The sequence below is a fragment of the Hermetia illucens genome, chromosome 2 (genome assembly GCF_905115235.1).
Source record: "Hermetia illucens chromosome 2, iHerIll2.2.curated.20191125, whole genome shotgun sequence".
Lineage (NCBI taxonomy): Eukaryota > Metazoa > Arthropoda > Insecta > Diptera > Stratiomyidae > Hermetia > Hermetia illucens.
The window spans coordinates 68,007,392-68,033,624 of record NC_051850.1 but is presented as its reverse complement, the minus strand read 5'-3'; the positions used below and the strand labels follow the sequence as shown (position 1 = coordinate 68,033,624).

Sequence of the window (26,233 nt, the reverse complement as noted above, 5' to 3'; positions counted from 1 at the left end):
AAAATTTTTAGCATTTCACTATTTTTTTGACGCAGTCTTTATATTTAATTTTGCAGTAATTACATACAATAACTTTCTTGCTTCGTTTCTTATTCATGTTTTCTTTGTTGCGTTCTTTTGCTATGTTATTGATGGTTTATTATTTCCTCATTGAATCATGTAGTGAGCTAAAAGTTGTTGCTAGAAGTGTCCGCCTTACAACATGGTTACAAACTCTTCCTATTATGTACTCCATAATCGTTTCGTCGCTTAAATTAGTCATTTTGCCTAAATACACCATTTCATAGAAGTAGGATTCAATTCCTCCGTCCTCATCCTTTTTTCTTTCTACTTTTTATTAGTTTCCTTTCGGTCTGACGAGACGCTCTTTATCAACTCTTCCTTCATTACTTCCACACGTCGTGATTTTTCGTTGATAGCCATGGTACCACAATTTTGCTATTCCTTCAAGTCTACCACTACGATTCAAAATTTTTGCCTTATCAGTCCATTTATGAAATTTTTGTACCGATTCGAAATCGCTCTCCCAATTTTCGATTCCGAGGTTCTTTGATTTCGGATCAAACGCTTCTATAAAGAGCTTAACATCGGCAAGATCCAAGCGAACGCGGCCATCATCAACCCATCGGTACTGGAGACGATCTGCTCTCATTGTACGAACACGACGTACTTTCGTTCATGAGGGACTCGTTTTGCACTATAAGTTCTTCGTTAATTTGCCGCATCTTTGCGAGTTCCGCTCTTAACCTTTTCACTTCCTCAACTAGCTCACTAATTTTAATTAATGAAACTCCACAAACGGATTGATGATTCCACTTCTGAAATTGCCACGGTCGCAGCAGTTATATCTGAACACTACTTAACAATCACCTCGTATACCGAACAATTCGCGACTCTTGCGTCGTGTTTTATATAAAACCTTAAAAATAGGCAAATTTTCAGTGTATCCTTCTGTGCACGAAGTCATATAATTATGTGAACCAATGTATGTTCCGTATCTGTGACCGAGAGCGTCTACTCCATTCTCCTCTGTTTTACTATAATAGTTTCGAGTTCAACCATGTTGTTTTACGCTTCTCGTAGGCATCGTGGTTCGAGTACTGCTAATTTGTAGATTTGTGGAGTGTGTATCCTTCTTTCTACGGGCCTTGAAAACCTGCATTTCTAGCGTGATGTTTCCAACATCCGGGTGGTGACGTTGAGTTGTTTCTAAACCTTAACACCAGGCCTGACAAAAAGAGGTGAGGAGCAGGCGGTAATTTCCTCTTGCTCGCAGTTTTTTCGGAGGCTTGGAAAGTGATCCCAATGAAGAGAAAATAGGAATCTGAATAATATTCACCTCGGACTCAGATTTTTCGGATCATTTTCCTATCGAACTCTAATTTCTTTTCCCCAATCCTGCTCAGTTCCACCCCATACCTCCTCTGAAAGCCAGAGGAAGCACTTTTTGAACGACCATAGCTCAGCAATCCTCTTCAAGGTTAGTCGAGCACCGCCCAATATATCGTTGAGGGAGGAGCAGTATTGTCAGAGCCACTCCGTCATGTTGGCCTCAGCAAAATTAAACCGTAATATTTTACCATATACACCACCTTGCGAAAGAATTTCCTCCCTGAGTTGTTCTCACAACTCACTATAGCAAACGAATCATCATGATATCAAGCCCAAACATCGGCTTGGTTACAAATACAGTTAGAAAGTTGCTTAGTTTACTGTTGCCATTTAGATTGGCGTGATCGTCAGAATGTCGCTGCTGCTTGACGCATTAGTCTTAGCCTTGGTACAACCAACAAGGCCGTTTGCTCGTGTCAACAGTACAGAAAGGCAGCCTAAATTTCTCCAACGATGATGTCAGACTTGCCCCTTTACTCAGTGCTCGATCGTTAATATCGAGGTTCTGTTTTATGTTTTGTTTGCTTGATGGTGGCTGATTGATTCATTCGATTAATCCGTTGATCGTGTCTCATAGCCCCCTGCAGCCCAGGGAAGATTGAGCTTGACGATGCAATCCATCATCCATTAATCTCTCCCCCGACCGTGAATTTTTCTCCTTTTGCTTTAGGAGTTCGCTTTTACCAATTTGTCTCAACACAACAACGTAGATTAGAATTGACGGGCGGGGGCCTTATTTTCACTAATGATGGAAATCACTTCTATGGTGCAATCTAACAAAACTCTCAAAGAGCATTTTTGAAAAACTATCAGCATTTTAAATTTCAACCAAATTCAAACTGACTGAAAAGCCCACGCCATGTTGTGTGACGTTACAACTCGAGACAAGAAACTTCAGTAACCCGGCAACTGGCAGTTACTCATAAAAATATGAAACTGTCAATATTAATTTTCTGCGTGAAATTTTAAGAAGGACGATGAAATATTGTTTCGTGTCTTGCTGCACAAATAACTCCATAAAAACCCCGCAGAAAGCTTTTTTGGCTGCTCCGAAAGGGGATTGTCGGAAGTATAATAGATCGCCATCGTCCGATGGAATCCAGTTTCTTTGGAGTTAGGTTAAAATTGTGAGGATCATTTCAATGTGAGTTAACGCTTTTTAAACTTTAAATTCAATCTTAATGAATCATATATGATTTCGTTAGAATTTTGTGTCACTATTATTCAAATTCAAATCAAGTCATGTTAAAAACTTATTGATTATTTGGAAAATAACAAGCAACAAATACTAAACCGGATGCCTTCACGTAAATAAAATTCAATTTGCCGCTCGATGACGTCACCGCGTTTTCTTTTCCGCCTTGTAAGAATTCAATTTTTAAATCATTATAATTAACAAGTGAGTGTTCCGAATTGCTTTTTTTAACGGATATGGTAATTGGGCATTTTGGCGTAAAAAACATATACCAAAACATTTCATTCTCTAATGTGGGTGGTCTATCGTCAAGTGTTTTGTTATCGGCCCATAATCGAGATCTCTTGTTTGACAATAATAAGTCGTAGAAACTTATTGGTGAGATACCACTGGACGAATTCGTTAGAAGAGGTGCGGTACCGAAGGAAGATAGCTATTTGTGGAAGAAGACTAACCTGATTTTAACAATCATCATATCCATTATATTTGGGTTGACAGACTAAGCAATTTATAACCTGCTTTGTACCAACGAACCCTTAAGTTACCATAAATATGTCATTAAATTGAACTAGTTACTTTATCAAGGATCTTAACATTCCAGATGGATTCGACATAGTGGTGAACGATTGTTACGCTCATAACGGAGCCAACAAACGTATTCAACTCATCGATGAATTCGGTTGTCCAGAGGATGATAAACTTATCTCCCGATTTCGTGGTACATGGTCTGAATCTGGAGTATATGAAACGCAAGTATATGCTTACATGAAAACTTTCCGATTTACCGGCTCTCCTGCTCTCTACATTGAATGCGATGTAAGAATGTGCCATGGACGTTGCCCGGTAAGTGAAACAAGTGAATTACAACTACATACGTACCTCAATTTGGATCTTTAGCAATTTAATGAATTCTTTTCACAAAATTCGTTGCCAATTGAAGGAGATTTAAATTCGTTTTCGGACTTAATAATGATATTTTTGCAGAGCCAAAGGTGCCACTGGAGAAATTTAAAGAGTGTCGCAAAACGAGAAGTTACTAGCAATCAAACAATTTTAGAAGAAAGTGAAGATAAGGAGAAGAGCGAGGTATCATTGTCTGAAAACGTGAACTTATTCCAGTCTCTTCGAGTACTTCAAGAAGAGGATGGCGTAGAGGAAGAAACCGCTGAAACCATTAGTACGTATTTTTAATAGAACAATTCCAAAAAAGACTCCGTGTTCCATACCAAACCCAATTGTATCTGGTATCTCGACCTCTCAACCTCTGTTCCTCAATTTGTATCTGGTCTTATTATATTGTATATTATACATATGCATATGGCCTCTTACAACATACAATTACAATAGATATCCGAGTAACCACACTGCTCATTTTTACAGGACAACCGACACCTACGGAAACATGTATTCGAACGTCAGTTCTGTCAGCTTTAACGGCAGGACTATCAATAACCATTTGTATTCTGTCAGTCTCTTTGATGATCACATGTGCGAAACTTCGTTATAGGAAAAAAGAAAACAGTTTATACGATGCCTACATAAATCACAAAGGTCAAATCGACTAAATTTTAACTAAGTTTGTATCTTATAACTTCAACTTATTAAGAAGTAACAACGCTTTCAATATCAAAGGTAATATTAACCGTTTTACACGTATAAATTCGAAACCACAAAAGTGTAAGAATATGGAAGTATCAAATTTAAGTAATGGCAGATTTAAGAATAGAAAGTTATTAGTCAAATTTTAGCAAGTAAGTCTTAATCATTACTTTTTAATGCTATTTCTTTAAGTTAATCTATACATTTTTAACAAGTCACCACCAATCAAATTACTCTTTTTGAAATTATTCCGGAAGATCTGAGACATATTGTATCTGGTGTATGGAACAGCTTTAGATGGTTGCAATTTATTAATAGAAAATTCTGCGGCATAGGTTCCTTACTTTATATTTGCTACGTATCTTCAGTTGATAGTTCTTTTTTTAATTTTCCTGAAAGAAGTTTCCTTGTAGGACACTCTTCTTTTGATGGTTTCCTCCTTTAATGTGTCTACGAAAAATCTTTGACATATATCTTATTTTTACTGTACTCCTCATTGGAAAATGGTTTTGCCCAAATTATGAAGAACTCAATTAACTATTATCATTTCTTTGCTGGTGAATTGCCAAGCTTACCGGACGTACACATCCTTTAGCGGTAATTTTCATAAGATTGGCCTTACCTGTTCGGTTTATCTCAAAAAATATTTTCATTGAATGTATTCTACTTAATAATTTTCGGTTGTTTCTTCTCTTCGTACTAAATTATCTCAAACAGATTTTCGGGGCCCCATTTTACGGTGTTATAGCAGCCAATTTGTATTTGCTTTTCCCTAAGAAGCATTCAATATATTCTTTGGTAATATATTGTAGTTTCCCATTGTGTGCGTTAATAGTGCTGTCTAGTATTTTCGAAGCAAAAAAGCGGAAGTCGATTTTCAATCATTCGAGAGTTAAGCCATTACCTTATTCTTTATTCATGTGTTGAAAAAATTTGGTATATACTAGACATCGTTCAGTACGCGGGGTAGTTTCCCTATCGTGAGGATTGCACGCTCGAGTGAGCGACAACTTTATCGGTCAACCCGTACAGACCTGCATTACTTTCCATGTTGACGTTAATATCAACATTTCTTCGCAAAGAAAAATTTGAAAATACCAACTGCCGAGTGTTTTGCTATCTTCCAAAAACTTGATAATTGCAAATGGGTGAGTGAAGCTGCGATGAATTCAGCCCATTTTCGCGGCTCTTTCTTTTTTTAACTCTTAACGCTAACATCCAACTAAATTTCATACCTCTCCTCCCTTAAATGTTAAAATTCTTATTTTGTTGTACTTTTGACCCCGCCGTTTTCCGAGACAAGTTTAAATAAAAACATATGAATCATTATCTCTTGAGTTTCTAGCTAACAATCATTGAATTTATATAGGATATCTGATCTGTGTTGTGTCGTTGACTACCCGAGGAAGATGGACATGAATTACATGACGTTTTCCGCCGTCGTATATCGCCCTGATAATCTGAACTCCTCACACTATCCCACAATGATCCGAAGCTCTGTGCTCGGTACAGGGGATACAAGACAGAATTAGCGTCCTCGCTGTCGATTAAGTTTCATACATTCGAGGTTGCGATGACAAGAAACACGCAAATACTCCTGCAATTTTCGCAGTCAGTGATTTACTTTTTCCATTCATCGGGAAAAATTTCATATTCCCGGGATTTGCAAATGAGTGGAAGTAACAGCTCTGAGGAGACTATAGGGACTGCACCGAAAAGTTCCACGGGGAGATCGTCAAGAATAACAAACATGATTTCACTTCTGTTTCAAGGAATACTCCACATCTGCATGTGATGATAGCCTGGCTTATCAGCCACACCGGATGTTATACTTTACAGAATCTTGGTGAATTCCTTATTTACAATGGCCGCTATGCATGCTTTGTCTCGATATTGGAGCTCGAATGCGTGGTGCTCACCCTTGCTCGCAGTGATCAATAGAACTGCCAGCTCCTTACACAGTAGCTAGGTTTTGTGGCGTTTTCTTTTTGACACGACCAAGAACTTCGCCTGCACACGAGGTAAAGACGCTTCTTATGGTGACCCAGATGTTGTGTCGTTTGTGTAGCAAAAAAGTTATTGAATGTGGGAGGCCGATGCTCTGTTCCCTACTGACCGACATAGCAATAATGCATAACCAAAGCTAAACGACCATTAGATGATGGTTCTTTCCGGAGCCAATATGGGCACCCCTTGTGCTATGCAATTTCAGTAGATAATTATGAAGTCCATTGCTGATGGCGATATGGTCAATCCAAGAAGACTATTCACAGGAGATTGCACTCCCAGCACATTCTTTGAAATTCTATGGAGACGGAGAAGCCTTGCACATATTCGATCGCGACGGGAGTTGCGCGAGCAAAATTCTGCGCATAAGGGCTGGTGTTAGTGCCGTGTGTGTGATGCAGTGCAATGGGGTGCTCATAATGGCTGCGAGCACAAGGCTGCAAGTTGCTGCGAGCACGTGACATCATCTGTCATAACAGCAGACATTGCACAGCTGTTTATGGCTTCCTACAACCCAACGGAAACCAAAGACAGCTTCCTTAAACATTCATCTCGGATTAATGGTAATACATCTTAATGGAATCACTGAGCGAATGATATTTCAAATTCCTCTATAGGAAGCTTGGTGGAAAGAAACATGCGCAACATTCTCGGCAATAGATTCGCATTTGATTTCCTTGGACGTGAGGAGGAAACAAAATCAATCGGATGCATCCGTTTCCTACTGGAATAAGATGAAGAAACACAGACAAGAAATCCATCTAGGAATCATCGACACACTAACGTACCAATACCACTTACCTACTTCCTTACCCGAAAGGTACACAATGAGACTCCGTGCTCCTTTGCTGCTGAAGTTGCTCTTCCTATGTACAATTTTCTTGGGTCAATCTCTATAACGCAAGGTTGGCGTGTAGTTGTGATGCTTTTTAATGTGGACTAGAACCCCACAGTCAAAATTCTCTCAGAAACTAGGGCCCAGGCCGTGAAAGTACGGTAACTATCAACAGTAGTTACAAACCGAATTCTTGTCTAGGATTTCCTGAATACAAAAGACAGTGCTGCAAAAAAGGGAAAAGTACGCTCCAGAGTCCCACCAACTTATGTACATATTCTATGTGTCCACAATACTGTTGCCGAAGAGCATACACACAAAAACCAATTCCTCATCATAGCTGAGTGATCAGTCCCTATCTGAGGTGCCGTTTCAGTAGCAAGAAAATTCCGAAATGCAAATTGTCACCCCACACATTTCTATTACTTTCAATTGTTTTTTTTTTTGACAAGTTTCCCCCAGTTCAATGAGTACTTTATTGAAAAACCTTGTTGGTTCCCTAGTACTTTTTCGTGGTTGTTGCTGTTAAAATCATCTTTCTAAAACAATTTGTCAAAAAGATTCTTTCCAAAGATATCCACTGTTGAAATGCACTTAACTTTTCGGAGCCGGTTCTTCAACAGATTTGCCTATCTTCTTCTTTTATTACATTACATTTATTTTTGGATCCTTCGACTACATAGAAAATAACAAAAAGCTACCAAAGAGCACTCTACACCCCTACCAAAGTCTGGGAATATAGAGTAGTTACCAGCTTATTATGTTAATTTTAATATATTAATTTCACGAAGAAAAACAAGTTTCCTATCTTCTAAAACGATCCTTCTGGTATTACAGCACAATTACTTAGCGGTTTCTTAAATTACACTTTTTGGGGTGGGGGTGTACCCTTTATTTAAGATTCAACTTTCAATTAATTTCCTCCTTTGGTGATAATGTATAATGAGTATCTTTTCTTTGTTCCGTATATTAGTGCAAAAATGACAAAATTAATGAATAGTTAATGTGAAAGTTGAGAATCAACTAAATTTTATTTCAGTTGTTTCGTAATTGACTTCTTCTTCGTAATTGGCTTGATTGGCCACTTTGGGAAACTATCCTTATCCTTAAACTACGAGTATCTATTGGATCTACATTCAGCTATTGTGGAGATTTAATTGCCTTCGTCAGAGCTATTTTCACTCCTCAAGCTAGTTATCCATCACTTCTTATGGTCAGCAATGTTAAATGTTTTTTGAATACCTTTACGTATCGATCAGCCCTGAGACTACCTGCGTTAATTGTATACTCATTCACACCTCCTCCTGGTAATATGCTTCTGGTTTCATGTTTTTGTTTAAATTTCGACGATTATTTTGCATGATAACCTTGCCTTCTAGTGCACTTTTGTAGGTATCTTTGTCTCCTGTTTACTCCTTTGTAGAGTATAAATCATCGATACAGTCTGAGTTTTAATGAGCATGTATTCTAATTTCATTGCCGCTACCCCAAACCGCACAAAGACAAACACAACCATACATGACAACCGGGATTCAAATCCAGGATAATGAAATCAAGAAGCCATCATGCCAGTCAAATGCTCCGCTTATTCTTGTTCAATAATCCTCCTGCTCCATGAGGTCAAATCACCGATATGGAAATTGTCGAGAGGGATTTTCCCTTCGGGACCCGATTGAGATTATCTTCCAACCTATCATGCTTATATTCTGCTACCATGCATTCACGATTCACAACTATGTTTGCGTCATCTTAGAACCTGTCCTTTAACGTTAAATTATTCCTGAGAGAGTAGCCCCCAAATTATTTGCCAGACGCTCAAAAGCGTCGTGCATATTATGTTCTTCAATTCCTTATTTTCGATCTAGGTTTTCTTTAAATGTGCAACTGAGTTGTCTTTGTTCACTGAATTGTGCTTAGAACGGCTACATTCTTCATACTCGATTCTGATTTACTATGTGACATATCTCCTAAGTGATCTTTGCTACCTGAAAATGCACATAACAACTCAGATACATGGTTTGCTCTTTATCATCGTTAGGGGGAAATCCTAATAAGTAAGTGTTCGTATCCCTATTTCAATCGCACCAGAGACATTTCAAAATCGACCGCTAGGATGATGGCGTTGTCCTCATATAACACTACTATTCCGCGACCAGGTTACGAAGTACGATGTTAACAATGTTAACATGAAATATATCTTAAAAACTCGTATTGAAAGAGGTAAAGGAGATTTCGCTCCTTCGATTCATCTATGGTGTTGATTTTTGTTCTTTGTTTAACTTCACAAGTATCGTCGATCCCTGTTATTCCCTAATAATACATCGTATTTTAGTAGAGACTCTGGAATGAGAATGAAAATTCATGTTATAATTGACTTGTTCGACCATAGAATCGCCTCTCAATGTCATTGCAGCCAAGCCAAGCTTCATTTTTTTTTCACGAGGACTATTTAGACTAAAATATGAGTTTTTATTTTACATAGAGTATGCTGTATTTCGGGAATCAATAATTCTTTTCTTCAGTATGTGCTCCCGAGAAATGATTCCAGAAATGCGGTATATGTAAAATAAAACATTTGAATTATCACCAACAGCGGCAAATTTATTCTTTGTTACTTGTCAGGCGGCTAAAGTTCTGTTCTCTTTTGTCTTCGTACTCTTCAACATAATTTGGTCATGCTTATTATAGCGTGTTCCTGCTGTCTTTAATTTGACTTCTCATTCCAGGCTCTCATACCAGGCTAGCTTATCCTTGAATTGTCGGATCGTGCAGCTCCGTATAATAAGATGGTTTTGCTCGGAGAATGATCGACATTTCGTTGGCATTGGCTTACAAAGATATTTTTATTATCGTATACTTGTGCTCATGGCACGATTCCTCACTTTTCTTCTTACTTTTAGAGGCTTCAATACACATCGCTTTCTTCGGCAAATTCGTGAATCAACACTTGCGCTAATTTATCCCCCGACTTCAAACCCATCTTTTAGGACTCTTTAACAATGTTTTCTTTCTTTGATTTTCGTTTTTTCTTATTTTGCAGATAAAAAATGAAATCAAAATTAAAAGTGTATCCGGTTGTTGTTATACATGTGGTGTTTGATGTTAAAATTGTCGATTTTTTGAGACTTGATCCAACTTCTGCTTTTTCTACCAAACCGTGAACCCAAAAAAGAAAGTGTAGATGTAGTTTTGTTTAGAACACACGTAATTGACCTAGAACTAACCGGATCGGTTGAAGAAATAGAATTTTAGCAACTTTTAAAAAATAAAATTTCAAATCGGCTCCTTTTTTTCAACTAAAGCATCGAAAAAGTGACTTATTGTCAACCAATCTCGGAAAATCTAGTTGGGACTAAAATGACAGGTGTTAGAATCATTTTGATAAAAAAATATTAAAATCAATCCAGTAGTTCCTGTGAAAAATGAGAAGAAGTTTCAGAATATTTTTGTGACCACTCAGGATATAATATGTTAAGTTTAAAAGTCGAAAAAATAAAACAAAAAAAGGATCAAGCAAATAGAATAATAAATAGTCAAGCAATTTCAAAAAGTGCCCCGAAAAACAGTATGTCACAAGCACAATTCATATGAAAAATGTGCTGTTTCGCGTCTTCTTGTTAGTTATTTGTATGAAATTTCTTGATTTGCCTTCACGAATAAATTTACGAAAAAAAAAATTATTGCAAGTTTCCACATTCTATCGACTGCTGACTGTGCAAACTCCTTAACATTTTAGGATCATTCCTGACGAAGTAATCAATCAGTTAGATTGATGAATGTCACCAACAACTAACTTGGTAATATTTCCTTTATACTTTGCATAACCATACAGCTAAGGGGAGGAGCACCGTATTTATTGATGGTACAGATTTTGATTTCAAAAGCAATACCACTAAAAAATTTTAAAAAATTATGACATAAAATTGATATACATTAAAATGTAAGAAAAACAATATATGGCCGAGTAGAACCAGGTCTAGAATTTCCCATGCTTTGAAAGTCAACTAAGATATTCCCCCAGGATTTGATCCTCAAATATTAACAGTAGAAGTGATGAGTTTTGCGGAGGATCCACTATCATTATTTAAGCTCCAATTGGTCGGAGTTGTATTTTCGGTGGGTTAAGAGTATGCCAATTGTAATATCCATCTGGAAATATTATTTTCTCTATGTCACATTAGGAACAGATTTCACAAGAGCAACCGATTAGAAATTACATTCCTGCTTAACTGCATCCGCTCTCTCGCTGGTCTCGAATCCCATCTTTCTATACACAGAATATTTCGGAATAATGAAATGAAACAAACCATTTAAATATACTTGATCGGTCAAAGCCGGGGATAATATGTCCATATTTTAGTTGCAAATTAATTAATATTGGATTGAAAATTGCATCACCAGCACTGTAATTCCAACAAGCACATTGGTATAGTACCTATAGAGAAGTGAATTACACAATATTCGTATACAGAGATATTTAAGAACCTTTTGAATAGCCTCACAGGTCCTTACATGTACTTCTATTAATTTAATTAATAATTTTGATTTTTAAAATTTGAAAGCTGTCATTCCATCATTTGTACTATAAAGAAATATTGTTTCAGCTCTGCTAAATTTCTAAAGAAGTTCAATTTGCAATTGAATTAAAAAATGTAACGCAAACTGAGATTATTTTCACACATTGCACTTTTCCAATATTTATTACAATTTAATTTTATAAATTTAAGAAGTTGTCGAATGTGTAATGTAATTTACCTAGATAATGTTATAATTTTGGGAGAATTTTTGGTAACGGTTCTAAAATTCGCACAAAGATTAAGCGATAAAATTTCTTACATAGTATTAAGGAAAACTCGATATTATGGTGAATTAAATGGGTTCACTCGAATGACGAAGTGAGCAAGCCATTAACAACAAATTGAACGAAATTACAATCACAATAATCCCCGCATCAATAAATGTTTATTGTAATCGCACAGACTACAAAATTTAAGAAGTGTGCATAGCTATGTACTAACGATACAGTGTATTGTATATATATATATATTAGAATATAATAATGAAAAATAACCATGCTTTCGTTTCCTTGCTCCCTTTTAGTTACCACAGGAAAGCCTCTTGGTATGGACTTTTAGATTTCTTTTGACGACTAACAGGTGAAAAGCGGACTTTATTGAAATTCAGCAATAAATGCGGATGATTTTGCTCCTCTTCCAATTTAGCTTTGTTTGCAAGTATTCTCGCATACAATTTGAATGTAGCGTAGTATGCGATTTCGACTAAACTTAGGACCGATCCGCCTAAACAAAGCCCAAATATTCCTCCGAATGAAGCTGAAATATGATTTTCGGAAATAGTGAATATCGTTGTAATTATTTGAAAAAAAACATACCTAACATGTCATCCCAAGTCATAAAAATCTCTCGACGATATTTGATGCAAGATAAGTCTTTGAAGTAAACTTTGATAATTGTAGAATTCGCCGAGGAATTGTATGTGTCACTGCGGAGAGATTTGGATAGTTTGGTTTTCATCTCATAAAGAAATCAGAACCTAACAGGTATTGGCTATTAAATGTAAAGGTAAAAAAGTCGGGAAAGTTGAGTGCTCGACGGAGTTTTGTTGAAAATTCCGTTGTACTATCTCTCAAGACCCATTTACACAACAAACTCTTTCTAAACAGTACTGTATCATAATATTCCACTTACATTAGCAGTTGACTTCACAAGTTTAGTTTTATTATTTTTTTACACAAAAAATTAAAAGGGCCGGAAAGTGCCGAAAATTGGAAGACTTCCGGTTCCCACTCGTGCCAGTGAAGAAAACATCTCTTGACATTAAGTTCACACAACTCCCAAATTTCCTCCGTTGGCCTCAATACATTTACGAGGTCTCTTACACAAATTGTAAATGATACTTCCTCACTCATCCTCCGGCGCGTATCAGCGCTGTTTTGAGCACGTCAACTGTAGTGATCATGCAGCCGAGACCTTTTCTTCCAGGGTTGACAAAACAGTGTAGTCCATCGACCTAAGGCCGGCAGCTTCGGTAGCCAAACGTCCTTGCCCCAAAAATCCCGCAAACAGATCGTCGCAGACGACGACTTTTAATTTGGTCAAATCTATCGGCTCATAGTCCTTTTAAAGTGTAAATTCGTCGGGGCCAAAGTGTTGAGTGGCATTAAGGTCCGTAAACCCCGCTGCTGAAATGTTCTTCATGTTTCTTCCCAGTGGGGCAGATTCAGGCCCACACCATCACAGAGGCTGGAAAATGAGCCAATGGCGGTGGTCTTAGCGACTGTGTAGCGATTCAGGAGTAAAATTCTTCTACAGCACTTTCAGCAAACGAGCACCGGCGAGCAAACGAATCATACAGCGTACTCTTGCGAACCGTTTAGCTCTCTTCCTTACGTTCAGAAATTAAATAGTGAACACAGGGGATCTTGTAGTTGCGTATATTCAGCTTTTTCTGTCGATGTTCTAGAAACTCCCTTCGCTGATCCTAAGCTCATTTGCCATTTTATGCGGCGAACTTTCCAATTTCCTTCGTCATCGTCAGCATAGGACAATAGTTGGGTGGACTTAAAGAGGATCGTACCTCTTGCATTTACCTCAGCATCACGGATCACTTTCTCGAGGGCCAGGTTAAAGATGATGCATGATAGGGCATCCCCTTGTGGTAAACCGTTGTTGATGTCGAATGGTCTTGAGAGTGATCCTGCTCTTTTTCCCTTCTCTTTCTAATTATTTTTATTTTGCTATTCCTTTCCCTTTTTATGTATGAGACAGATAATGCCTCGTTGCCAATCGTCAGGCATTGATTCGCTGTCCCATGCCTTGAGCACAATTTGATGAACCACTTGGTGTAACTGGTCGCCTCCATTTTAACCAATTCGGCTGTAATTTCATCGGCTCCTGGCAACTTATGATTTATCCGATGAATTGTACGGACTGTTTCTCCTAAACTTGGTGATGGCAGTATTTGTCCGTCGTCCTGACTTTCACTAGGACATAACGTAAGTACAACTGAAATAATCAATTAACTGCACCACTCCAAAAATAGCAGAATACAAGATTATCAGAAATTTTTACGCACCCTGTACATTCAATGATATATAGATACAGGAAATATTTAAATTAAAAAGGCTAAGTTTCAACTACATAAGATAATGCGATTGCTTTTCTACCCACTCATTCCACCTACAAAAATCTTTCCTATAGGTTGAGGACTAAAAAACCGCGTACACTGTAACCAGACGATATGCTTAGATTTTTTTTAATGCCCGAAATATTAATCAAAACTTAGAGCTAAAGGTAAAGGTTAGTGTGTGTCTTAAAGGGGTTTTCAAATTTGGGACTACAATGTAAGCGGATTTAACACGTGTAGCCCTGCTACCAAATCCTATTTCCACCTCCGCGTTGGTAACCACTGGGCAGCAGACGAGAGAGGGTGGACGGCCTTCCCATTTGGGAACTGTGCAAAAGACTGACAGGTAGAATCATCGGACGCAGACCTCCGTGCCAAAATGATCCACGGCTTCACGGACAAGTCACCGATGAGAAAAAAGCTTTCTATGATGAACCCAATGCAGTCGAGTAGAGATTTCGTGAAGGTGATATTGTGTTCATGACGGGTGATCTGAATGCCAAGGTAGAATGTGATATCACCTTGCTCGGATAGGTGATGAAGAAACATTATCATAGAGATTGTAATGACAAGGGCGCGTGGGACTTAGGAGTTGGTTTGCTGGAAGCGTGTAACAAGAGAGATGCTCGCAAAGAGGTTGCTTAATGGTCGTTTGGGTTCGCATATTCTCGCAGATGTTTAGTGCCTCAACTCCGAAGTTCAACACGGTCCGCCTTGGGGATCATACTGTCCTCAGTGTTGGGCATTTTTGTATTCGTAAATACGAATAGGAATAAATTCGTACGATGATTTCTTATGAATACGGATACGAATGCATTCATACTCGAAAAGTGAATATCTCGGCATTTCCACAAGTGAATACGAATACGGCTACATTCTCACGTCGGAAAGTGAATACAAACGTATTCGTGTTTACGAGTGCGAATGCGAATTTTGTTGGATTAATATGAATATTTTCAATTCCGAATACGAATTTCTTGTATTGAAATGTAAGCATTCGCCTGGCTAGCGAATACTAGCGCCTTAGTGATCTGATCATGTTGTACGTATGTACGGCGGTGTCGAAATTAATCTCCAATAAGAGAATTAAAAGGCGTTGCAGGTGTAGACAAAAAGGTATCCGTGGTGTATTTACGAATACAATTATACCCAATATTGACTGTCGTTCGGTGGTAGGAAAATTATCTTTCTGCTACTGCGTTGCTCAGGCAGACCGAATGTGCCACAAATGAAAACGATTTCGATGATCCTACCTAGGACCAGTGTAAAAGGTAAACGGAATATTGAATGTCAGTTCTCAACAGTAGATGAAATGGCTAGTCACCATAAAACGTTCCTCCAAACAAAAGTCAAATCATCTCATCATTTATATGCTAAAACTGTTCATCATAACTCCTCCAGTTTCTGCAGAACTGCTTCTTCCACTCATCCGTAAATCTTAGGTATCTGAGATTTTTTTCCACTCAGCGAAGTAAGAGGATAAATAGTAATATTATAAAGAAGGCCACCTGTCTTGATTGCGATAATTGGAGGGGTATTTGTGCGCTTCCTACTGTTGCGAAGATAGTAACTAAAGTTATCCTAGAACATGTCAAAGACACCTTCATAATTTGATCTTCAAGAACTGAGCTGGTTTCTGATCGTGATTCTCCCATATCGGCCATATCAATACCACTCAGTTCATTTTGGAACAGTATCCGTTTCATCTGATCTTCTTTTATCAAGGTAACATATTATGGCGCAAAATGCCACGTACTGCATCGATATTATATTAGAGGAATTTGAAACCTAAAGCGGACTCCGCCAGGTTTACATCTTGCCACCGATACCTTTCCTTATCCGTGAGGTCTTTTTTGTTGCCTTGGTTAGAGTTCCTGGAGAGGGTCAATGGAGGATGTCATTTTTCCTTAAAGACCTCGACTATACTCATGACCAATGTGCGAGGCCAGATAAAAGCAGCAGGATCACTCTCAAGACCATTCGACATCAACAACGCACTACGACAAGGGGATGCTCTATCATGCGTCCTTTTTAACTTGGCCCTCGAGAAAGTGATCCGTGGTGCTGATGTAAATGCAAGAAGTACGATCCTCTTTAAGTCCACCCAACTACTGGCCTATGCTGACGATATCGACATCATGGGAAGAACCACCCGAGACGTACAAACTGCCTTCATCGAGATCGAGCAGGCGGCGATAGGCGCGAGATCTTGGGCTGCACATCAATGAAGGCAACACATCATCAAACCGCACTGGTCAAACAGGAAGAATAAGGATAGGAGAATACAACTTTGAGACCGTTGACAATTTCTCCTATCTAGGGTCGAAAATTACAACCGATAACAGCTACGATGATGAAATCCGCGCACGGTTGTTGTCAGCCAACAGAGCCTATTTCAGCTTCCAAAAACTGTTCCGCTCGAAACGTCTCACCATAGGGTCAAAGCTCTTACTGTACAAGACTATGATCTTGTCAGTCCTCATGTATTCCTCGGAAACTTGGGTTCTTAGCAAGAAAAATTGCGAACTCTTGGCCGCGTTCGAGAGAAGAATCCTCCGAAGAATTTTTGACCCCCTACATGAGGATGGACGATTCCGTAGCTTACACAATGACGAAATCTATGAGCGATACCACGACCGTCCGGTTGTGGATAAAATCCGGCTCAATAGGTTACGGTGGGCGGGTCACTTAATCCGTATGGATGAGGATGATCCCTCCCGGAAAGTCTATAAGGACAATATTTATAGCAGAAAAAGAAGACGAGGCAGACCCTGCCTAAGATGGAACGATAGCGTAGGTCAGGAGGCCAGACAGCTTTTAGGGATATCGAATTGGTGGACCTCGGCGCAAAACCGGGATGTCTGGAGAGACCAGAGAGACGAAATACCGGTTGTTGCGCCCTTGATGATGATGATACTCATGATATCTGCCTGCGCTTTCAACGAGTCAGGGGTGGACTTTGAAAAGGAGGCAGGCACAATCAAACTGAAGATAAACACAACAAAACCACTGACTGTACTTCGCATTCTTCCTATTTGCATTAATGAGAAGCACTTGTGTAACGAAGACGTCGAACACTTTGTATATCTAGGTAACGTGGTTTCTGCCGTCGGTGGCTCCCAATTTGGGCGATTACTCCATTGCGAGTTAAAACTAGATGGGAATTTCTCGGGAAGTCGTGAGGGAGGTGGATCACGTTGCTAGGAATCATCAACGTTGGCGCACAAGAACAATATCCACCCACCAGATGTATCTTTATAGATTGCAGCTTGCACTTTCAATGGAGGATCAAGAACGTATCTGACAATAATGGACTCAATGGGACTCAAAATTGGCCCAATTGCAGCGGCTTGGTTGGAAAAAGGTCGACGAGTGTCGTACCGCACAGGCAAACGGGATGAGTAGCGAGCAGTGAAAATTTTAAAGGAGAAAGCTTTGACGGACTATTTGTAGCTGCTGACAGAGAGTAAGCGCATTCAATAATCATCAGAAATGACAGATTATAATTAAAAAAGATATTAACGTTTTTTAATAAAATAAACTCTCGATCTATTTATATAAACAAAAAATTAGATCGATTGTAAAGAAAACTATTAAAAGGAAAGGTTTCCGATTAAACTATAGAATTTTATTTATGTTGAGGTAACAAACACCTGTTTCGGACACAAGATGTGTCGTTCTTCAGTACTTATTTTGTAATGATTTGTTTTACTTAACTCTATGCCTTATATACCACCCCCCCCCCCTTCCCCAATAAGACGAATTAACATGACAACTAATACTTAATTAACTAATTTGTCTGAAATTGTAATAGCCCCTTAATTACTTACCCTAATTACATGGAATAAACTAGATGAACAATTGCCCATATCCGTGTTCAACAACCTGGCATTACATTGCTTAAATATTTCTAGACTTTCTGCGGCGTCTAGTTTGTGGACTTTATGTATTTTTTGTATGATGTCCACGTTGTCCCATGAAATGTTATGGCCGCTGTTTACTATATGTTTTGCGACTGCAGACTTAACATGCCGTAGTGGGTTTTTAGTCGCTAGTTCTGCTTCTTTAGTATGTTTCTCGAAACTTGTTTTTACCAATCGCTTAGTCTCCCCTATATATATACTGGTGCATTCGGGACAAGTGGTTTTATAGATCCTACTCTCTTCCTCCTTGGATTTTGGGTCCTTTACACTCCTAAGTCGCCTTTTGAGTTGTGCATGTCTACTTGTTGGGACAGCCTCTATTTTAAAACCCTTAAGCGCATTACTAATCCTAGGCTACAACGAGGTGTATGTAATGCTCGATCTCACTGTTGTCTTATTTTTGGTGTTAGGCAACGACGTCAATGGTTTCCTGTTATAGATAGCCAGTTTCTTCCTTATTATAGTGCCTATAATGTCGTTGCTATGACCGTTCTTTCTCCCGGTGTCTTTTATATAAACCACACAGAGTTAAGTAAAACAAATTATTATAAAATAAGCACTTAAGAAGGACACATCTTGTGACCGAAATACGCGTTTGCTACCTCAACATAAATAAAATTCTATAGTTTAATCGGAAACCTTTCCTTTTAACAGTTTTCTTTTAAACGGAAATATAGTAAATTAAGGAACTATTTTTATAAAACTTATAGTCATTAAACCTCCAAGGGTTCAAAGAATGTCCCTCCCCGCTTTTTACTACACAGGAAATTGCACCAAAAACGAGTGCTTTAATTTTTAAATTTTTAGAGGTTTATTGTCTACCTTCGAGTCTCATGGCTAGAATACTTTTTGAATTTTTAATGTATCCGTTACAGACAGTCAGCAAAGGGTGAAACCGTTTAAAATGCACCTATTAGCAAACGACCTCTACAGCGAACTACAAGTGACAAAAAGATATTTTTTATGTACTCCATGATATATAATACATAATGACATGTAATAGGAATTTTGTAAAAAACGTTCTTAAAAGAGTGTATTTCTATAAAATTCGTAATGTACTTACAAGTGTCCATAGTCTGCGCTTGTATCGTTGAACAACTTTGTTATAAAAGTTTGAATATTATAAACTTGTTCAGAACAACTAGGCAAACAGTCACAAGACATCCCCACACTTGAATCGGAAATATTCAAATTTGTGTTATTGAAATCGTAGCCAATATCTCCAGAAGGTTGCAGACTGTTAAAATAATCTACGTTTGCAGAAAAAAATATTTGTTAGAGTTTCTTTCAAAGCAAAAGAAGGAAATTATAAACATATGAGTGCCAAATATTAAGGTAGACATTTGAAACTTAAACGAAGAAACTTACGCTTGTTGTCACTCAAACACTTAATATCTTTCAGACTGCATTGCCGCGACCTCATGCTTTGATTGTAGCCTAAAAAATTTTTAGATTTATATTTTTTTAAAAAAGCTGGTAGTCTCCTTATTTAATGTTAAAGAAATCTTTTTATGTGCAATAATATTGGAAAGCATGAGGTGAAACAATGTATTTATTTTCAGAACATGCTATATTCCAAGAAATACTATATCGACTTTGTTCTATAAGATTATGTACTAAACCCTTCACATTTGTACATGGACATCACCACTTTCATTTCTAAACCAACTATGTAAACCCCCAATTTCTTTCTTCCCAAATTTTCTCCAAAATTATGACGATATTCGGGGATAAAGATAAATATATTATTTTGCAAAGATAACTTCTAAAATAAAGATATAGATCTGTGATCAGCTGCTTCCAGAAGAGTAGAATTCGAAGCTTTTCTGAATTAAACCTTACGAGCTTTTATTTCAATTGATTCAATTGATTCCCTATTACCCTATTTAGATTATTGAAAGTTTAGTTTTCAGTACTTTATCCCTGTGTCTATGTAACTTACAACAAAGTAGGTCCTTAAGAACATGAATATTCATTTCAGAAAGGTTCTCAGATTATAGTCTAAGAGCTGACCACAAAGAAATCAACAGGACTCGATGGACGAAATATAGTGTGAAATAACAGTTCGACAGTCAGAAGGCGTACTGGAAGACAAATGCGTAGGCAAGCAGTCAAACTTGTCAATTTTTCGAAGGAAAATAACTATCGGCAAAGTTGAAGTTTTACATAGGTATCAAGCAATACAGGAAGAGTAAGTGGATAATAAAGAGTTGTCAGAAGTTGCGTTAACTTTACAGTTTAAAAAAACGATTAGAATAAAGTGCTTCTTCACGAAATATTTCAATGTGAAATAAAAATTGGTGGTCAAAGGGTAGTATAGGTCCCGGGGCGAAACGTGGATTGGTACCCACGATGGAGCATAAAACCTGGGAAATGCCTGCTGAACCAACACCAACAGCTCTGCTACCAAACCCTATCTCCACCTCCACGTGGTGACCGCTGGGAGCTCTTTCTTGACGAAAAGCTGCAGACGGAGAAGGATGAAGGCGAGTCTCCCGCGCCTAAAAACGGGACAAATTGTACCAACTGGTCCTCCAGGTTGGGGGTTGAGTAGGGCTGACAACCCTACACGGAAAACAACCGTTACGAAGCCACAACAGGAGCCTCGGATAGGATGGATATTAAAACGACGGACCCGGCAACGACAAAGGAACAACGATTTGCGCATTTTCTCATGGAACGTGCGCTCCCTGTACAGAGATGAAGCTGATAAGCAGCTAGCCGATACCCTGTCCCAATATAGGGCTGATGTAACAGCGTTGCAAGAGATGCGATGGACAGGGACCGGTTTCCTGGAGAAGAGCCACTACACCATATATTATAGCGGCCATCCAGTAAACCATGTGCTCGGAGTAGGTTTCTTAGTCAGCCAAAAAATGAAACCTGCTGTTATCGGCTTTGAAAGTATAAGCGAACGGCTATGCACTCTGCGCTTGCGAGGCAAGTTTAGAAATATAAGCCTCATAAACGTTCACGCCCCTACAGAGGAGACTGCAGAGTCGGAGAAGGATACCTTCTACGAGGCAGTAGAAAGAACCCTCGAAGCCTGTCCCAGATATGATATCAAAATCATACTTGGGGATTTTAACAGCCAAGTAGGGAAGGAGCCCGTATTCAGGCGATACGTTGGCTCCCATAGCTTACACGAAAAAACAAATGATAACGGACTGCGGACTATTCAATTAGCAGGATCACACGAAATGGTTGTTGGAAGTACCTGGTTTGCGCGGAAAGCGGTCCACAAACATACGTGGGCCTCTCCAGACGGGACCACTTTCAACCAAATTGACCACGTGTTGATCGAACGCCGCCACCTCTCAGCCTTGATGAATGTCAGAACATATAGGGGGGCCAATATAGACTCGGATCACTATCTCGTTGGCATGGTGCTCCGAGCTCGAATAACAATACCACCTAGAATCCCCTCTGACAATCAGGTGAGAGTGAACACTGAAGCCATCCACAACACAACCCTCCGCGACACCTATAAGAGGGAAATGGATGCCGCAATAACCGCAGTAAATAGAGGACCTGGAGATGAAGCGTCAACTAATGATCTTCACAACCACCTGAAGAATGTTATCATGGATACGGCCACAAATATACTTGGCCCCAGCCGCAAAAGGAGTCGGAACGGCTGGTTTGACGATGAATGTAAGCTAGCAACGGAACGTAAGAATGCCGCATACCGAGTAATGTTGCATTCTCAAAGAACGCGGGCACGCGCAGAGACTTATCACGAACTCCGTCGAGCGGAGAAGCGACTTCACAGACGGAAAAAGGAGGCCTGGGAGAACCAACAAGTCTGTGAACTAGAAAAGTACAGGGAGCAACCGCACCAGGCGCGGAAGTTTTACCAACAAGTCAGCAGGATGAAGCCTTATACACCTCGATGCTCATCCTGCCGAGACAAAGAGGGAAATCTGATTTCCGATAGAACGGGCATATTAGAGCGATGGGTTGAGTACTTTGATGAGCTACTGAACAACCAGAACATCGGCGAGTTGGAGGTCCCGCCAACTGAAGACGACGGACAAATACTGCCACCACCAAGTTTAGGAGAAACAGTCCGTGCAATTCATCGGCTAAAAAATCATAAGTCGCCAGGAGCCGATGGAATTACAGCCGAATTGGTTAAATATGGAGGCGACCAGTTACACCAAGTGGTTCATCAACTTGTGCTCAAGGTATGGGACAGCGAATCAATGCCTGACGATTGGCAGCGAGGCATAATCTGTCTCATACATAAAAAGGGAGATATCACACAGTGCAGCAATTATAGAGGTATCACGTTGCTGAGTACCATCTATAAGATATTCTCCACTATCTTGCTAGGCCGGATAGCCCCATACGCCCAGAACATCATTGGCCCATACCAAAGAGGCTTCACTCCAGGCAAATCAGCAACAGATCAGATTTTCTCTCTGCGGCAGGCGATGGAAAAACTGTTGGAATATGGACAACAGTTGCACCATCTGTTCATCGACTTTAAAGCCGCCTATGATAGCATAGCCAGGGTAAAACTGTACACGGCCATGAGGGAATTCGGTATCCCGACGAAATTAATAAGACTGACTAGGCTGACCCTGACCAATGTGCGAGGCCAGATAAAAGCAGCAGGATCACTCTCAAGACCATTTGACATCAACAACGGTCTACGACAAGGGGATGCGCTATCATGCGTCCTCTTTAACCTGGCCCTCGAGAAGGTGATCCGTGATGCTGAGGTGAATGCAAGAGGTACGATCCTCTTCAAGTCCACCCAACTACTGGCCTATGCTGACGATATCGACATCATGGGAAGAACCACCCGAGACGTTCAAACTGCCTTCATCCAGATCGAGCAGGCGGCGCGAGATCTTGGGCTGCACATCAATGAAGGCAAGACAAAATACATGGTGGCAACGTCAGCACCGAAGACGAATCAACCAACAACATCAAACCGCACTGGTCAAACACAAGCACGAACAAGAATAAGGATAGGGGAATACAACTTTGAGACCGTTGACAATTTCTCCTATCTAGGGTCGAAAATCACAACCGATAACAACTACGATGATGAAATCCGCGCACGGTTGTTGTCAGCCAACAGAGCCTACTTCAGCTTACAAAGACTGTTCCGCTCGAAACGTCTCACCATAGGGTCAAAGCTCTTACTGTACAAGACTATGATCTTGCCAGTCCTCATGTATTCCTCGGAAACTTGGGTTCTTAGCAAGAAAAATTGCGAACTCTTGGCCGCGTTCGAGAGAAGAATCCTCCGAAGAATTTTTGGCCCCCTACATGAGGATGGACGATTCCGTAGCCTACACAATGACGAAATCTATGAGCGATACCATGACCGTCCGGTTGTGGATAAAATCCGGCTCAATAGGTTACGGTGGGCGGGCCACTTAATCCGTATGGATGAAGATGATCCCACCCGGAAAGTCTATAAGGGCAATATCTATGGTAGGAAAAGAAGACGAGGCAGACCCTGCCTAAGATGGAGCGATGGCGTGGGCCAGGACGCCAGACAGCTTTTAGGGATATCGAATTGGTGGACCTCGGCGCAAAACCGGGATGTCTGGAGTTCCTTATTAAGGCAGGCCTAGACCGGATACCGGTTGTTGCGCCGTTGATGATGATGATGAAATAAAAATTTATTAAATTGAGGATGACGTAACTTTATTGTGTAGGTCCTTTTCCTACTTTATGATTAATTAAAGCAATAATCAGAAAAAATAATAAAAATTCATGACGCAAAATTCATGATTTGTATCTCAGTATTTTAACTTACATAAACTGTCAGCTAATACTTCGCCGGGTATCCTTTTGCTCGAATTATTGCTGTAAGCCCCGCAGTCATGGAATGTATTGGTCTTTTTGTGAAAGTACTCTTTATTTTACTCTATTATTTTATCAAATCGTTTTCTAGATGTTTGAAATATTGTATTTCTTTATCCTTTTCTCCAATTCGAACCAAAGATTCATCTCCAGATCGAAGGCGTTTAAATGAACTATGACCACTATTACAGTATGTTTAGGATTATTGTCCTGTTGAAACAAGTAATCACCATCAATTCCTTGTGCCTCTACGTTAAGCCGGCTCCACACGTTTGCTGCTTGCCGCAAACTCCAAACCTTCACAAATATTTGCATTGATTTTGCATATTAAATATCGTCATTGTTTGCAAGTGCATTACACCAGCCACAGACTTGCAATCAAGTTGTCAAGCAAGTTGTTGCTCGTAACGAGATTGCACGTCTGTGGGCAAGTTGCGATTGTCCCAACCTAATCGACCAACCGCAACTAATCCACAAACGTACAATCTTGCAACCGCAACTTGCGACCCCGCTGCAACCAACATTTTAGTTGTACCTCCGTAGTTGGTATTAAGCCGGATCCACGCGTTTGCCGCTTGTCGTAAGCTCCTGAGCTCCATAAATGTGCGAGGTGAGCTACAATTCACTTGCAACTGCAATGTAGAGTGAACATTACACGTCGGCGAAGTTCGTTCAAAGTCGGTAAGGTTCATTTACAAACTTCATTTCACACCACTCCTTCATCTCCCACAGACACAGTTAAGCCCTTGGGTGTTTAACGTAGGTACCTGTCGTGGAGACTTCATCCTACGGTCTCTTCTCTTCAGACACGGATTGATTCTGTGACCACAATCAGAGCCCCGCTGAGACAAACAACAACGGTACCAGTCTATACCAAGTGCATGGCTTAGCATTCATACTGGTGGATGCAAGAATTACCTAAATCTCTACCGAACTAAGAAGTACGGCACCCGTGTTGAAACGCAACACCACGCCGAGGCCAGAAGATCTCTTCTCGCTTGAGTACAACCACAACCACCATGAAGCTCCCACTAGGGGGGCCAACCGCAAACAACCGAGCTGTCCTCACATACAACGGGAGTTCACCCGAAGTATGTGAGTCCAGGGGCTATTCCAGTTCCTATGGTATCAGTATACCCCTGGTAAGGTTTCGTGACCAATTTGCCACTTCAGATGAGTCCCCGTGCAGACTCGGCTCTGATCGCCCTAATTAGGCCTTTGGAGCATTCGCCTACTGCATCACGGCCCGCAAACCAAAGTGAGTACAGCGTCTCCCGGTGCCACCACTATGGAGGTTCTCCTCGGCCACTTGGTTTTGGTTTGGCCGACAGGATTGCCGCCCCGTGTTCCTCACCGCCACCTCTGAACACCTCCCACAGATACACGCACAAACATTCCTGGAAGTTTAGTACATCCTAGACGAATCACACATTTCAATAAAAAACACGCACGGCGATCGCCGCCAATGGCTAAACGTCGCAAGCGCTTTTCAATTTGTGCCAAAAAAGTATGTGAGCGCGCCAAACCACCTACAAGCCCTAGCAAACCTACACCAACCAAGCCAAATACCCTATCTACACGTTTGCATATAAATCAACAGCTTACCAAAAGCTTGATGCCTCAAGTAAAGTTTTATGTTTCCCTTTGTGAGGAGCAGTGAGTGCATGAGAATCCCGTGTGTGCATAATTAAAAATTCCATTGCCCTCAATTTTTTAGAAAGCGATTTAAATAAATCATTTTATGGAAAGCCCTGTATTGATAATAGTCAACCTCATACGCTTCACACTCTGAGTTTAATATTATTAGCAAATGGGAAGAATTTAACCTACAACAGATACAAACACGTCGGAAAACCGGAAGCTAGACGATTTAAGTATGGAAGGTTTTGTGTATTTCTTTTATAAAGAAATTTGAGTGCATTTGTTCCATTAGTATGTAGCAGGTAGTATATGCATATATTATGTGAAAATATCCACTTTCAAGTGATATTGACATTCAAAGTCTTGAATTTGCACAGAACGGACAGCTTTAACCTATTATAACTTTGTTAGTAGAAGTGCGATTTCCACACAAGTTGCTCTCTGGTGTAGCCTAAATTTCGTGATTCTAGGGTGAACTTAAGGGGAGTTTTCCTGCCAATTACAAAAAACTATAGTAATGTACTATTATTAACTTTATTTGAACAGGTATCGGTATGGGGGGTATTTCGGGGCCTAGGCACCATACAGTTGCAGCTTCTTGATTTTTTTCAGATTTTTCGGTTTGGTAGTTTCTGAGAATGGGTCCGTTAAGGAAATGATTACTTTCAA

At 39.7% G+C, this 26,233-nt stretch overlaps 2 protein-coding genes across 2 annotated transcripts in view; one reads left to right on the top strand and one right to left on the bottom strand.

Annotated features, from left to right (window-relative positions):
* Positions 1-10,788, top strand: part of LOC119648453 — a 117,964-nt gene extending 107,176 nt beyond the window's left edge. The window contains exons 10-13 of the mRNA XM_038050209.1: positions 3,189-3,430; positions 3,572-3,764; positions 3,968-4,338; positions 10,069-10,788. Of these exons, the coding sequence (XP_037906137.1) occupies positions 3,189-3,430; positions 3,572-3,764; positions 3,968-4,152 (620 nt within the window). The 3' untranslated portion in view covers positions 4,153-4,338; positions 10,069-10,788. The remainder of the gene's footprint in view (positions 1-3,188; positions 3,431-3,571; positions 3,765-3,967; positions 4,339-10,068) is intronic.
* Positions 10,789-10,861: 73 nt separating this feature from the next.
* LOC119649498 (sodium channel protein Nach-like) overlaps positions 10,862-26,233 on the bottom strand; it is a 30,421-nt gene continuing 15,049 nt past the window's right edge. Inside the window, exons 6-12 of the mRNA XM_038051665.1 lie at positions 19,466-19,534; positions 19,161-19,347; positions 12,421-12,530; positions 11,514-12,361; positions 11,349-11,463; positions 11,246-11,295; positions 10,862-11,195 (exon numbers count right to left, since the gene is read on the bottom strand). Of these exons, the coding sequence (XP_037907593.1) occupies positions 12,129-12,361; positions 12,421-12,530; positions 19,161-19,347; positions 19,466-19,534 (599 nt within the window). The 3' untranslated portion in view covers positions 10,862-11,195; positions 11,246-11,295; positions 11,349-11,463; positions 11,514-12,128. The remainder of the gene's footprint in view (positions 11,196-11,245; positions 11,296-11,348; positions 11,464-11,513; positions 12,362-12,420; positions 12,531-19,160; positions 19,348-19,465; positions 19,535-26,233) is intronic.